This window comes from Zootoca vivipara, chromosome 2, assembly GCF_963506605.1.
Source record: "Zootoca vivipara chromosome 2, rZooViv1.1, whole genome shotgun sequence".
Lineage (NCBI taxonomy): Eukaryota > Metazoa > Chordata > Lepidosauria > Squamata > Lacertidae > Zootoca > Zootoca vivipara.
Window position 1 is genome coordinate 37,863,913 of NC_083277.1, and position 12,478 is coordinate 37,876,390.

General features: G+C 43.4%; 1 protein-coding gene across 5 annotated transcripts in view; it reads left to right on the plus strand.

The window, feature by feature from the left end:
• Positions 1 to 12,478, plus strand: part of GRIP2 (glutamate receptor interacting protein 2) — a 380,534-nt gene that overhangs the window by 168,045 nt on the left and 200,011 nt on the right. For 2 of the 5 annotated variants that reach the window (XM_035106510.2, XM_035106512.2), the window contains exon 1: positions 8,650 to 9,030. The exons of 1 other annotated variant lie outside the window; for it this stretch is intronic. In XM_035106510.2, the coding sequence (XP_034962401.2) occupies positions 8,877 to 9,030 (154 nt within the window). In that variant the 5' untranslated portion in view covers positions 8,650 to 8,876. Of the gene's footprint in view, positions 1 to 8,649; positions 9,031 to 9,059; positions 10,882 to 12,478 lie in introns of those variants that run through there. 2 more of the 5 variants (XM_035106518.2, XM_035106517.2) reach the window with 2 other exon arrangements.

Below are 12,478 nucleotides of genomic sequence, written 5' to 3' on the forward strand. Positions count from 1 at the left end.
TTGCATATTATTTGCATTATTCTACATCCAGTGTTATATGCCATTTATATACACTGCCTATTTCCTAAAGTAACCAGCATGCAAACAGATCCATACAACAATGCTTACACTGTGCAATCAGGGAAAATAAAGATCATAGAACTTTGTTTCAATATATGATTGTGGCAGCAAGACTTTTATTGGACTTAGCTGAGATGGAGAAATTGACATGTTTAATTAGAGAAAAGTCATTGTTAACATTTACTGAAGATTGGAAACTTTTTGCATGAAAATGAAGTAATCCTATTTGAGTTTGAAGGCTAAAGATAATGTTGGTTTATAGAAAGTAATCTTGCTCTGTGTTATATTGGAGTGGATGAGTTGAATAATGTTTATATATAGCTGATAGATGAAAACTTGGAAGTTCTTTTGTTTCTTAACTTTAATTGTCTTTATCTCTTTCAATGTTTTTTCTATCTCTATACCTCTGTCTCCTCTCACTTTTTTCTATTTTCTGTCTTTCTTTTTTCCTCTGGTTCAGAGTGTTTATCTAGATTAACATTTTAGTTTGTATAAAAAAAGATATTTGATAATAATCTTTTATTTCTCTTTTCAAATCTAATAAAATTTACTCAGAAATAGAAGTAGGCTTGTTGGTAGGAATGTGACCTCGATGTAATAATATCAATAAACAAAACAGAGAGCCCATTCTGTTTGAAGGTCATCATGTTGGAAGTCCTCTCTTAATAGGTAGGAAGGAGAGGACCTTTTTGATAGGGCCACTTTAACTCTGGAAGATGTAACCCAAAGATGTATTTCTGGTACTGATGCAGAAATACATGTAAGAATGCTCCAACTTTTTTTCCCCTTCATTGAATTCCCAGAGTAACCAGAAGTTGAACACACTCTATTTCCACCAGATGCTGAGCCAACTCTGCTGCCATCATGGGATAGCAGTGGACCTGATCTGGGTCTCTCTGTCACACCTAGCAGCTGGCATAGCATAAGGGCATTTCCCCCTGTCCTCTACTCCTTCCACACTGGCTGGTATGTGTGGTGGAGCTGTGGTTGCAGCAGTGGCTATTCTTCTCCATTAAGCCCATGGCCAGGACTTTTTCTGTCCCTCAAATAAAGAGCATTGAGCATCACATCCTAAGACATGCATTGACCTTCTGGTATACAGATTCACACACTGCCAAAGCCCTTTTAGTAAATATAGAACCTTCTCTAAGGAGAGCAGGGGGGAGTTATACATTTTTGCTGCAAGAATAATCATTAACTCTCCGCCTTGTCAGGCAAAAGCCTACCCTACAATCTAGTGACTCACATCATGGTGTTTGTGTCAGTGCTGTTCCTTTATTATTTAACCCCAAAATAAACAAGTCAAATTGAGAGGAACATGATAAGTGAATGGTTTGCTTAAAAGGGGGGGAAAGCAAAAGGGGCTCAACTACATGGTCTATTCATTTCAGATGATGATGGAGGTTTTCAGGAAAATTAGCCACAACCAAACTCTTGTTCTCTATACCACAATTTTCTACCTATCCAGATGTACTCTGCTCTTCCTTTAATCGTATATCCAAAGTTGAGCTCAGCCAGACATCCCTTCAAAGCATTCACATAGGGGAGGATGTCATGAACTTAAAAGAGAGCCAGTTTGATGTACTGGTCAGATTGCTGGACTATGCCTTGGGGGACCAGGGTTCAAATCCCTGCACACCCTTGAAACTTACCGGGTGACAGTCACATTCTCCCAGCCTAACCTACCTCACAGGGTTGTTATGAAGATAAAATTGGGAGGGAGCAACCCAAGGAGCCTTGAGCTCCTTGAAGGAAAGATGGGCTATAAATGTGATAGATGGAGAGAGATATCTAAGCAAATGAAAGTGAACTTCCAACAGGAAAAAAAAAATCAGATATGATACAGAGGATCAGGAAAGCAAGCTTTCTGACCAATGCTGGAGGGGACAAATAGAGAGCTCTGAAATTCATGGAACAGCTAAACCAGCCTTCAGCAGCCTGGTGCCTTCCACTTGTTCTGGACTGCAAGTCCCATCAGTCCCAGCCAGCAGCGATTGGGAGTGATGGGAGTTGTAGTCTGGAACAGCAGAGGAGGCACCCGGTTGGTGAAGACTGAGCTAAACTAGAAGAGAGCTGCACTTACTCAAACCTCAGTATTATTGGGGAGGCAGAATCTTCCCTTGCTGGCATTCCCGATGACTGCTTACAGCAGAGCCTGATTTTGTTTCTTGTGCTGCAGATTCCTAGAGTCTTGCAGCCTCGTTCTTTACTAAGGCTGGGGAATTCTCTACTTCCATTACACAAGCTGTGATTACAACCCTGCAACACGATATTTATATCCATGGAATAAGCAGCCACAAACGGAGCATGAATCATGCACGTAAATGAGGGAAACTGCAGTGCTGCCCTAATTCCGTTGCAGGAGATCTGTTATTGAGGAGATGGGCAGGCCTCCAGCACACCCAGAGACCCAAATCCAAGCTGCGGCTTAATGGACTGCAAACAATCAGTTTCAGAAAGCAAATACATTCTGGAACCAGGGGTTTATGGTGGAAGAAACCCAGGAATTGTCTCAGCGATGCAAACCAGCCAAGACTGGTGCTTGTGCATAGATAGCTGCCTTCCATTGACTCGTAATATTGGCTCATCTAGCTCCATATTGTCTACGGCAGCTAGCAGTGCCTTTCCAGGATTTCAGACGGGGTCTTTTCTAGCCCTGGCAGGAGATGCAGGGGACTGAACCAGGGGTCTTTTCTGCACAAAGCATGCTCTTATAATTGACCTGCAGCTCTTCCTCAAATACAGCAGGTGCATTTCTACATAGGTAAAGGTAAAGGGGCCCCTGACCATCAGGTCCAGTCATGTCCGACTCTGGGGTTGCGGCGCTCATCTCACTCTATAGGCCGAGGGAGCCGACGTTTGTCCGCAGACAGCTTCCGGGTCATGTGGCCAGCATGACAAAGCTGCTTCTGGTGAACCAGAGCAGCGCACGGAAACACTGTTTACCTTCCCGCTAGAGCGGTTCCTATTTATCTACTTGCACTTTGATGTGCTTTCGAACTGCTAGGTGGGCAGGAGCTGGGACCGAGCAATGGGAGCTCACCCCGTTGCAGGGATTTGAACCGCTGACCTTCTGATCAGCAAGCCCTAGACTCTGTGGTTTAACCCACAGCGCCACCTGGATTTCTACATAGTGCCACTCATACTATTACTTAACACTTATTTAATGCCAACGCTTGCTTAGGCAAGCTGGTGAGATTATTCAGGGTTAATAAAATGGCCTGACCCTTGACATAATCTGTTTGGCCGCAGTGGGGGTGCCACAACAATGATGCAGAACAGAGCGCAAGAGGCTGGGTGTGTGGGTGTGTGCTGAATTTTAGTGTCACACAGGGCACTGCTGAAATTTGAGAGCCCAAAGTCTTCTCCCTGTTTCTCTGCCATTGGCTGGTGTTCATTGTAGTGGCACTGCTGATCTAAGGAAGTCTGCCTGGTGTGATCACAGCTTGTCTTTCCACAGGTAGCTAGGACTTACCTCTTTCAGCGCTCTTTTTTTTAGGTTTAATTACTTGAATCCTTTGTGTTATATTGATTGAATTTTTTATTGTGCTTTTTTATCATGTCATTGAATTCAGATATATTATTTTTAAATATTACTTTTATTTGGACTGCCAGATCGACTATATTTTTTCATAAAAAGATGGGCTAGAGCAGGTGGAAGTATCTAAATAAAATAATGTGGGAAAGAGACAGGCAAGTGATTGTTGCCGTTCCTGACAGCACAGCCTTATCCGGCTATCACTCCCAGCTTTCAGTAATGTGTGGATAGAGTGTTCTAGTGCAGTGGTCCTCAACCCCCGGGCCACGGACCGCTACCGGTCCGTGGATCAATTGATACCGGGCCGCCCAAGGAACATTTAAATACAATTAAATTAAAATTATTAAATCAAAACAATCTAAATAAAATATAAACAGTCAACGTCCTCCCCTTAGTGGGCCGCGGTAAAATTATCAAATGTTGACTGGTCCGCGGCGATAAAAAGGTTGGGGAGCACTGTTCAAGTGTGTTTGAAATACTTTGCAAAGTACTGTCAGTTACAATTTTCACAACAAATCTGTAAGTCGGTGTTATTCTTCCTATATTGTCGTGGCTGAGAGACAGCACTTTATCTCAAGTCACCTACTCCATGGTATAGTGGTAAAATTTCTAGTGCAAGAGAAATCATGGCAAGAATCCCATAGCAATACACAGGCTATGGGTCCAAAATGCAGGCAGCTGATAAACAGAGAGAGAATGAGGGAGAGAGTAAATGGTATAAAATCCATTTTATTAGGCTGACCAGACAGTCACAGAGTAGCGAGCTGTCAAAGGGTGGTGCAATGCAGGGTTGCAGAACTACCTCAGGCAGGGAGGGGGAGTGGATCCTTTCCTCCACCCCAGCCAGCCAGTGCTGTCACATAGTTCCCAGCGCTGGAATAATCAGGAGTGTGGGCCATGTGGGCATGGCTTGGGGAAACAGCCTCATGGGCCAAATTGGGGCCCATGCTGGAGCTAACTGGACTTGTGAGTCAGAGTTCCCTATTCCTGGTGTATTTGTGTCACGTTCTGGCTCCATGAGTCATGTTGCTGGCAAGGGGAAGGGGACAAGGGGACAAAGGGAAGGAGACAAGGCTGATTGAAGGTTGTTTGTTGGACCATGGACAGCTCCGAGGAAGCAACTTGCTCTGACAAAGGTTGGGAGCAGCCTGAGGCCCTTTAGAAACCACAAGCATTTCGGAAACCACAAGTTGGCAATTGTGACAAAAAAGTGGAGCAACCTGTGGCCAAACACTGATTCTAAGAACCTGTTGAACATATCAGTAAGTGCAAATTTCAAAGGATAGCTGTGTTTCAGTTTGTATATTGCTTCAGGGTGTGCAAATTTGGTATGGGCTAACTGATCCAGTTTCCTCCTCCATCCCTGATTTGCTGTTCTCAGTTTAATCTCTTAGCCACTAGATTACAGCAGCATACAGAAAGCAATTGAGATTTTCAATATCTCCCATAATAATATGATCTCTGATCAACAGTTGTGGTCTTTTCATGAGATATTTCATTTCAGGCTGTGGCATGGCTGGTTTTTTTCAACAGGTCACATCACTGCCATGTGCCACAAAGCTCTCTTGCCTAATATTTTATCCTGTGACAGCCCCTGACCTTCAACAGACACCTGTAGATAGGGTTGCCAGACTCAATAGAGGGCAGGACCTCTGTGCCTTTAATTGCCCTGCTCTCTTTTGAGTCTGGAAACCTTAAAGAGAAACCAGCAGACCCTTTGTTTAATTTCCAAGCAAAGGGTCTGCTGGTTTCTCTTTAAGGTTTCCAGACTCAAAAGAGAGCAGGGCAATTAAAGGCACAGAAGTCCTGTCCTCTATTGAGTCTGGCAACCCTACCTGTAGAACAGCTTAGTCCTTACTTTGTATATACATATTCAATTGCTCCACCATGTAACCTGTCATGCAAAGACTGGAGATCCTTCTAGGTAAGAGGAGAACGATTGACAGAGCAGGATCCAGATCTGACCCTACAGTCTGCATTTTCTATTTCAACCGGCTCAGTCATTACAAAGGAGAGCAGATGGATTCCAACCACTTTTTGAAAGTCCATCAGATGTAAGTGCTTGCACCACCACCACCACCCACCTCCTGGAGGAATGAAAAATGTGGTGTTGTCCCACAGGAAGCAGGAGGAGAGGACCAGCAACAGAACCAAGGTTGACTCCAGAAGGTAGGACAACCAGGCAGAGGCCTGGGATCCACAAGTGAAAGGGATTACTTTAGGTAAATGTGGTTAGCTTCATCCACATAAGCAAAATTTCTGAACCGTAGAGGGAGTGTGATGGTCTCCAAGGACCAGAAATGTCCAAGGACCAGAAAAATCTGGTTCCAGTTTTTACAGGACCAGAGAGGAAGAGAATATAGGAGCCCTATGCATCTTACCTGACTAAAGTGGGCAACTTTCAAATAGTTGGAACACTTCAGGCACCCTCTCAGGTGTTTAGTATTTCTTTGGGATTGGATGGTGAACATGCCAGCATTGCAATAATATTCATTATGGATGGAGCTGCTCCTTCAGGCATATCCCCTCCTGCTGCCAGTTGGAAAAGGAAATTCCTGCCCCCCTGCAGCTCCCCAGGTCAGCTTTCGTTACACATGGAAAGTGCTGCTGCTGCTGCTTGGGCCCAGCTAGTGGCAACATGAATTGATTATGTCAGCTCTGACTAATGAAGCCGGAAGCTGATAAAACGACTATTACATTGCCTCGGCATTATTAGACTCATTGCTAATTATGTCGACGCAACAGCAGTACTAGCGTTAGAAACAACCATCGAAATAAAGTGGAGTTGTACTCATAAATCTTATTGATGGGGAATTTATGAAGGATTACAGCGAGCCAAAAAAGAAAACCAACCAAAATATTGATGTGTATGGAAGGGACACTTTGAATTGATGTGTAGGAGAGGAGATTTTGGCATTTGTGATGTTGGCTTCCAGTGTGTTCCCAAGCACAATTTAAAGCACTGGTGCTTTCTTTTCGAGCCCCTGATGCTGGTAAATGTTTATGGGACTGCACCCTGAATTAGTTCATCTTAAAGATGAATTAGTTCATCTTAAAGAACTGAAAACAGGAAACCACATAAATGTCCAAACCTATAGAAAAACGTTACATCTCTTCCCCAGAATGCTTGCACAACCCTAATATCACTGCCACCTGCCCCACCCTCTGTCAGGTCCTGGGTGGACACAGAGGAGAGGTAGCTGAACACAGATGAGTGGGCACTGGAAGAAGGAGGGTTGGAGACTGACTTGGAAGATAAGATTGGTTATCTGGGTGAACCTGTAACAGGTTTGAAAAGCATCGCCTGAGCTCTGCGAGTGAGGCTTTCTCCCGATTGAAGTGCAGAGTGTTTGAGGACTGGGACATTCGCAGGGAATCCAAAGTGCTTGTTTACAAAGCTATTGTACTACCAACCTTACTATATGCTTGTGAAACATGGACCACTTATAAATGCCATCTCCAACTCCTCGAAAGATTCCATCAACGGTGTCTCCGAAAATTTTTACACATCACTTGGGAAGACAGGCGAACTAATATCAGTGTACTGGAAGAAGCAAAGATCACCAGTGTCGAAGCAATGATTTTTCAACATCAACTTCGTTGGACTGGTCATGTTGTGCGGATGCCTGATGATCATCTTCCAAAGCAACTACTCTATTCCGAACCTAAAAATGGAAAGTGTAATGCTGGTGGTCAACAAAAGAGGTTTAAAGACTGTCTCAAGGCAAATCTAAAAAAAAAAAGTAGTATAAACACTGACAACTGGGAAACACTGACCTGGGAGCACTCCTGTTGGAGAACAGCCTTTACCAAAGGTGTCATGGGCTTTGAAGAAACTCGATCTCAGGACGCAAGGAAGAAACGTGCTAAGAGGAAGGCACGCTTGGCAAATCCACACCATGATCAACTCCCGCCTGGAAACCAATGTCCCCACTGTGGAAGGACGTGTGGATCCAGAATTGGCCTCCCCAGTCACTTACAGACCCATTGTTAAAACCATGTTCATGGAAGACAATCTTACTCGGCTACAAGTGATCGCAGAGGGGGGAGGAGGAGTAGGAGGAGGAGGAGGAGGACTTGGAAAATAAGATTGGTGATCTGGGTGAACCTGTAACAGGTTTGAAAAGCACAACCGAAAGGCCAAGGGGTCAAATGCAAGAGTTACCTTCTAAGTCCTACCCACAAGGCTGGACTGGAGGCACTGCAAACTGGTTCAGAATATTACCATGATGGATGGTATTAAAAGCCACTGAGAGGCACAGCAGAAGCAGCACACTCCCATCTAGCTCCCTGTGAGGATAATCTAGTAACTAGGGCAACCAAGGCTTGAAGCTATATCCTGATGGGCCCAGATAAACAGCTCCACCCACACATTCTTAGCACTGCCACCACACACAAAAAACACCTTACCCAAAAATGAAATGTATGACATTGGCCAGAAATTATCCAATACAGTGGTACCTCCAGTTGTGGACAGGATCCATTCCAGAGCTACGGTCGGATCCTGAAATTTCCATAACTGGAGGGGCCACTTCTGCCCATGCGTGTGCAGCAAAAACCTGGATATATACTTCCGGGTTTGTCGCTTTCATACCCTGAAGTTTACGTAAGCAGAGGGATACGTAAGCGGAGGTACAACTGTATATCAATGTCCATTTCTAAAGAGCCTATTTACTGTACCACAGAACAAGATAAACAAAATAAATGTTTAATATTAGAAACCAAAGCCAAAAAAAAAAAGGTTTGTTGCTTTTTTAAGAAGCCTACTTGGATGCTTTTCTCAGGTTCGGTACTGGCTATTTCTGATCCTTCAAGCCAATGTTGTGTTTTGAGGAGTCACTGCTCTTTCTTCACCAGTGTTGACACTCTTTGCCCTGAGAGCATTTGAGATCTGCCAGAATGCATCTAGCACTGAGAACAGAAATTGGAAACCTCGTAAAATGAGCTGCTGCCCTTCTGAGTTATTTGCTTGCACAAGTTGCCAGAGATGAACTGTGTGTGCTCGTGTGTGTGTGTGTGCTCACACTTTTGAGAGCACCACATACAGGCTGTGGCTTCATGCCTTCCACCTTTTCTTCCTCCTCCCTACATGCGGGGAAGGTTTTGTTTTATTTTTACAACCACACCAGCGCTTGTGGGTGTTGCTGAAGGACCTGGTATATATATATCCATTCTTCTTTCAAATGAAGAAGCTAGGATTGCTCAAATATAGGAGTTCAACGGATTTGTAGATCTTGCACTTTCTCTTCCGCCCTCTCTCCTTGGTGGTGCACAGAAAATGAAGAAAGTTATCAAGGTTTTCCAGATGGTTAAAAAATCTTCAAGAAGGAGGAGGAGATGGAAAGAGGATTTCAGGGTGGAGGAGGAGATGGAAAGCCAGGGATCCTGTGACCACCACATTGGCTTATGCAATCTGCATCTCTGTGTAAGGGGTAAGGAGACTGTGTGAATGAGATTGCTATGTGCCAGAAGCTGAGGGGAGGAAAGGAGGGACTAAGGATTGTTGAGTAGCCAGGTGATCATCTTTGCTATCTATGCTTTCTAGGGCCATTCATACAGACATTGCTTAAATCCAGCTCAGTATCTGAAGAAGTGTGCATGCACACGAAAGCTCATACCAAAATATAAACTTAGTTGGTCTTTAAGGTGCTACTGAAGGAATTTTTTTATCCAGCTTTGCAGTTTGATTTTGGGTTACATTACATTTCCCATCTCTGTAATTTGAATGTGAAAATGTCAGTCTGGTTCAATCATTCAAAACATGTTCAGGGAACCAATGTGGGTGGGAGGAGCATTGTGTTGGCTCATTCTGTCTAGGAATTGGCAAACCTGTTGATTTCAGTTTCTCCCAGTTTCTTTTTCCCAATCTTAAATTCAGTTCACCACAGTTTCTTAATTTTTCTTAAAGTTCTCATGAAAATTCACCACCAGTGAATATTTCTCCTAATAGATTAAAATTTACATGCAATTTTGTATGCACTTTCCCCCCTGCAATTTTGCCTACGATTCTAATATAATGTATTTTTGTAGAGCTTTTTTTATACTAATACGTGGATCGGTGCATACTTTTCTTTGGTACCTGCCATCTTAGTTCCCATTACTTGGTTGGAGAATTGCATCTCAAAATGTGTACAGTTTTGAAGAACAAATGCTTTTCATTTCACATACTGTTTCAGGCAGTGTGAATTAGGGAGGTGTGCCTTTAAATGTGAACTAATCAAATTTGTATCCCATCTTTAATTACTTTCACAGCCTATGCACATTCACTCAACAGAGACCACACCTAAAAAAATAAATAATAACAACAGCAAAAGAACAGAGCCCACAGCTGTACAGTTGTAAGCGCAACAGGCTCTGCTCACACCACCAAAAACCTTTTCGTGCATCCGCTTAAACGTTTCTAATGGTGAATGTGTTTTGCGAAACAGAAAAAAATAGAACTGAGCCTAAAGTACCCATGCAGTGGTAGCTCCAAGTTTTTTTTTGTGGGGTGGGGGTCCCTGGGTGAGATGTTGTCAGTGGGACCCCCTTTCTGAGTGTGCCCACTTCTTTCTTGTCTAATGTCACTGCACTCCATTCACTTGCCGTGTCTCTCTGTGCCCAATCCACACAACCACCCAGAGGGGAAGTGCAAGGTGACAAGACAGTGCTGCTTGCATCTTTTCAATGGTTTTGTGCTTAAAGGGGGCAAGTTAACACATGGCAACCACAAAGAAGAGGAAGAGGAGCACTAGGCTCTGGTGATCAGCAGTGGATCCCCGACAGGAGTACAGGCACTGGCAGATGTCTGGAAATGCCGACCCCTGACGCTGACCCTGCTTCCATGTATGGCTTCTGTTTTGTTGCAGAGTACAACCATGAATTTTGTGACAATTGTTGTTGAGACATGTGAATGCTAGCAGCTTTTGGAGTAGGCAATTTGTGAGTTGGCAACAAGCCAAGTTAAACAGAGTGCTTGAGAAAGTCTGCTTGGAGACAGGGAAGCATAGCAACAGGTGGTGATTGGCTAAGCTCTCCCTTATAAGCAGTATGACACAGCGGTTTGGTGTTGGAGTGTAGAGTTTGGAGAAGGAGTCTGTGTATATTCTGCGTGTATATATTAAAAGTTAACAAAAATCAAGTTACTGTTGAGCAAGTTCTGTTCCTGGTCGTCGTCCTGGGATTCACTGACTTGGCAGCTGGTAGTAGAGAGTTACGGTTTGAATCCATCAACAATTGTTATGCTGGGGACATTTGCCCATGCTTGTTTGTAATCTGAATGGAGCAGCCGTCACTGCCATCATGTGAGTGCAGCATGCCTTGTGCTCGTTTCTGATTTATTTGGACTCCTTGTGCCGATGTTCACTGACATAGTAATGTCATGGGTCACCAGGCAACATCACACCATCTTCTATGTCTTACCTGATTGGTTGCATGGATCTACGAGACTCCATGTAAGGGAGGAAATTGATTGTGGCAGGAAATGTGATTTAAAACTGATACCATGTGATGTCAAGGAAAAGGACGAAATCTGATTAAAGACCACAAAAAACCCCTATTCAAATGAAAAACAGTTGTTGTTGTTGTTGTTTCCTAAAGGGATGGCATATATGGCCCCAAAAAGGTAAGCTCTTTGAATAACTTAAAGATCAAGAGCTATGGCGAAATGTCCAGTCTCTTTGATGGGAACAATCTATACCATTAAATGAATGTTTTCCCTAAATTACATTTTGAGTGATAAATATACTCATCCATGTTCGACCCATTACTCTAGTAAATGTGGGTATTAGATTTCATATGGGCCCAAAAAACTCCTAGCAAGGCCACAAATGTATGATATAAAGAAAGTGAGATCCATTTGTTTGGGACATGGTGCAAACATTGACATGTTAGTAGTAGTAGTAGTAGTAGTAGTAGTAGTTCCTTTATTGAATATGAGAATATGCAAGGAGATAATAGACCAGTTCCAGGCCATTGCAGATCTGTTTGGCTCTTTTAGGGATGTGATAGGTGCACACATTGAATCCCTTTTCTTTAATCTGTCTCTTCCTGCTGTGACCAAGTATTTTGAATATGCTTTGGATGTGCTAGTGCAATTAAGCTCTCTGGGGAAGGGATGTGAGAGGGTCTGTGGTTACTAGGGGAAAGGGTGGCTGATGTTTTTGAGCTCAGAATACAGTATGTTTTTATTCTGTATATTGTTTGTGTTTGTTCTGAAACTCATTAAAATATATTTATTCAACTCCCCCCCCCAGTACCCAATAAAAAGCAAAACCAGGAGGCATTGGGGTGCCAAATATATCCAAAAGTGACTCGTTAGGTGGAGTGGAGCCACTACACTAGCTTTCCAGCCGGTAGGTCACTGTTGCTTACTGATAGGAAGAGGGGTGAGGTGGTAGATATGGTATGGTATAAGCACACTGGCAGAGCTAATCCAGTGCTCCTTGACAGTATGTTTGCATCCCTGCCACCTCACCCTTCCCCTTCTCCCTTCTGGTAAGCAACAACAACCCTCATATCAGAAAGTTAGCGTACTGGCTCCACCCCATCTGCTGAGTCACTTCTGCTATTACCAAGCTGCAAGAATGGCGTTTATGAAAGGATGGCAGTACCCAGATGACACAATAGGAGTAGACGCTGAAATGGTGAATGAGCACCTTAAAAGTATGTTATGGTTTAAAGAAGCAAACTGGATGGAAGCAGTTGAAAATCGCCATCAGTACAAGCATCCCTGGAGGTTTCGTATTAAATCAAAGGAAAGCTATATCCATGACTATCATCCCAAATCTCCCCTTTTTAATAATGCATTTTTATCTTATGCCTCTGGGGTGACTGGTGACTTATCTATATGGCACTCATTGTGTCTGGATTCTATCAACAGTTTAATGAATTGCTGGGATA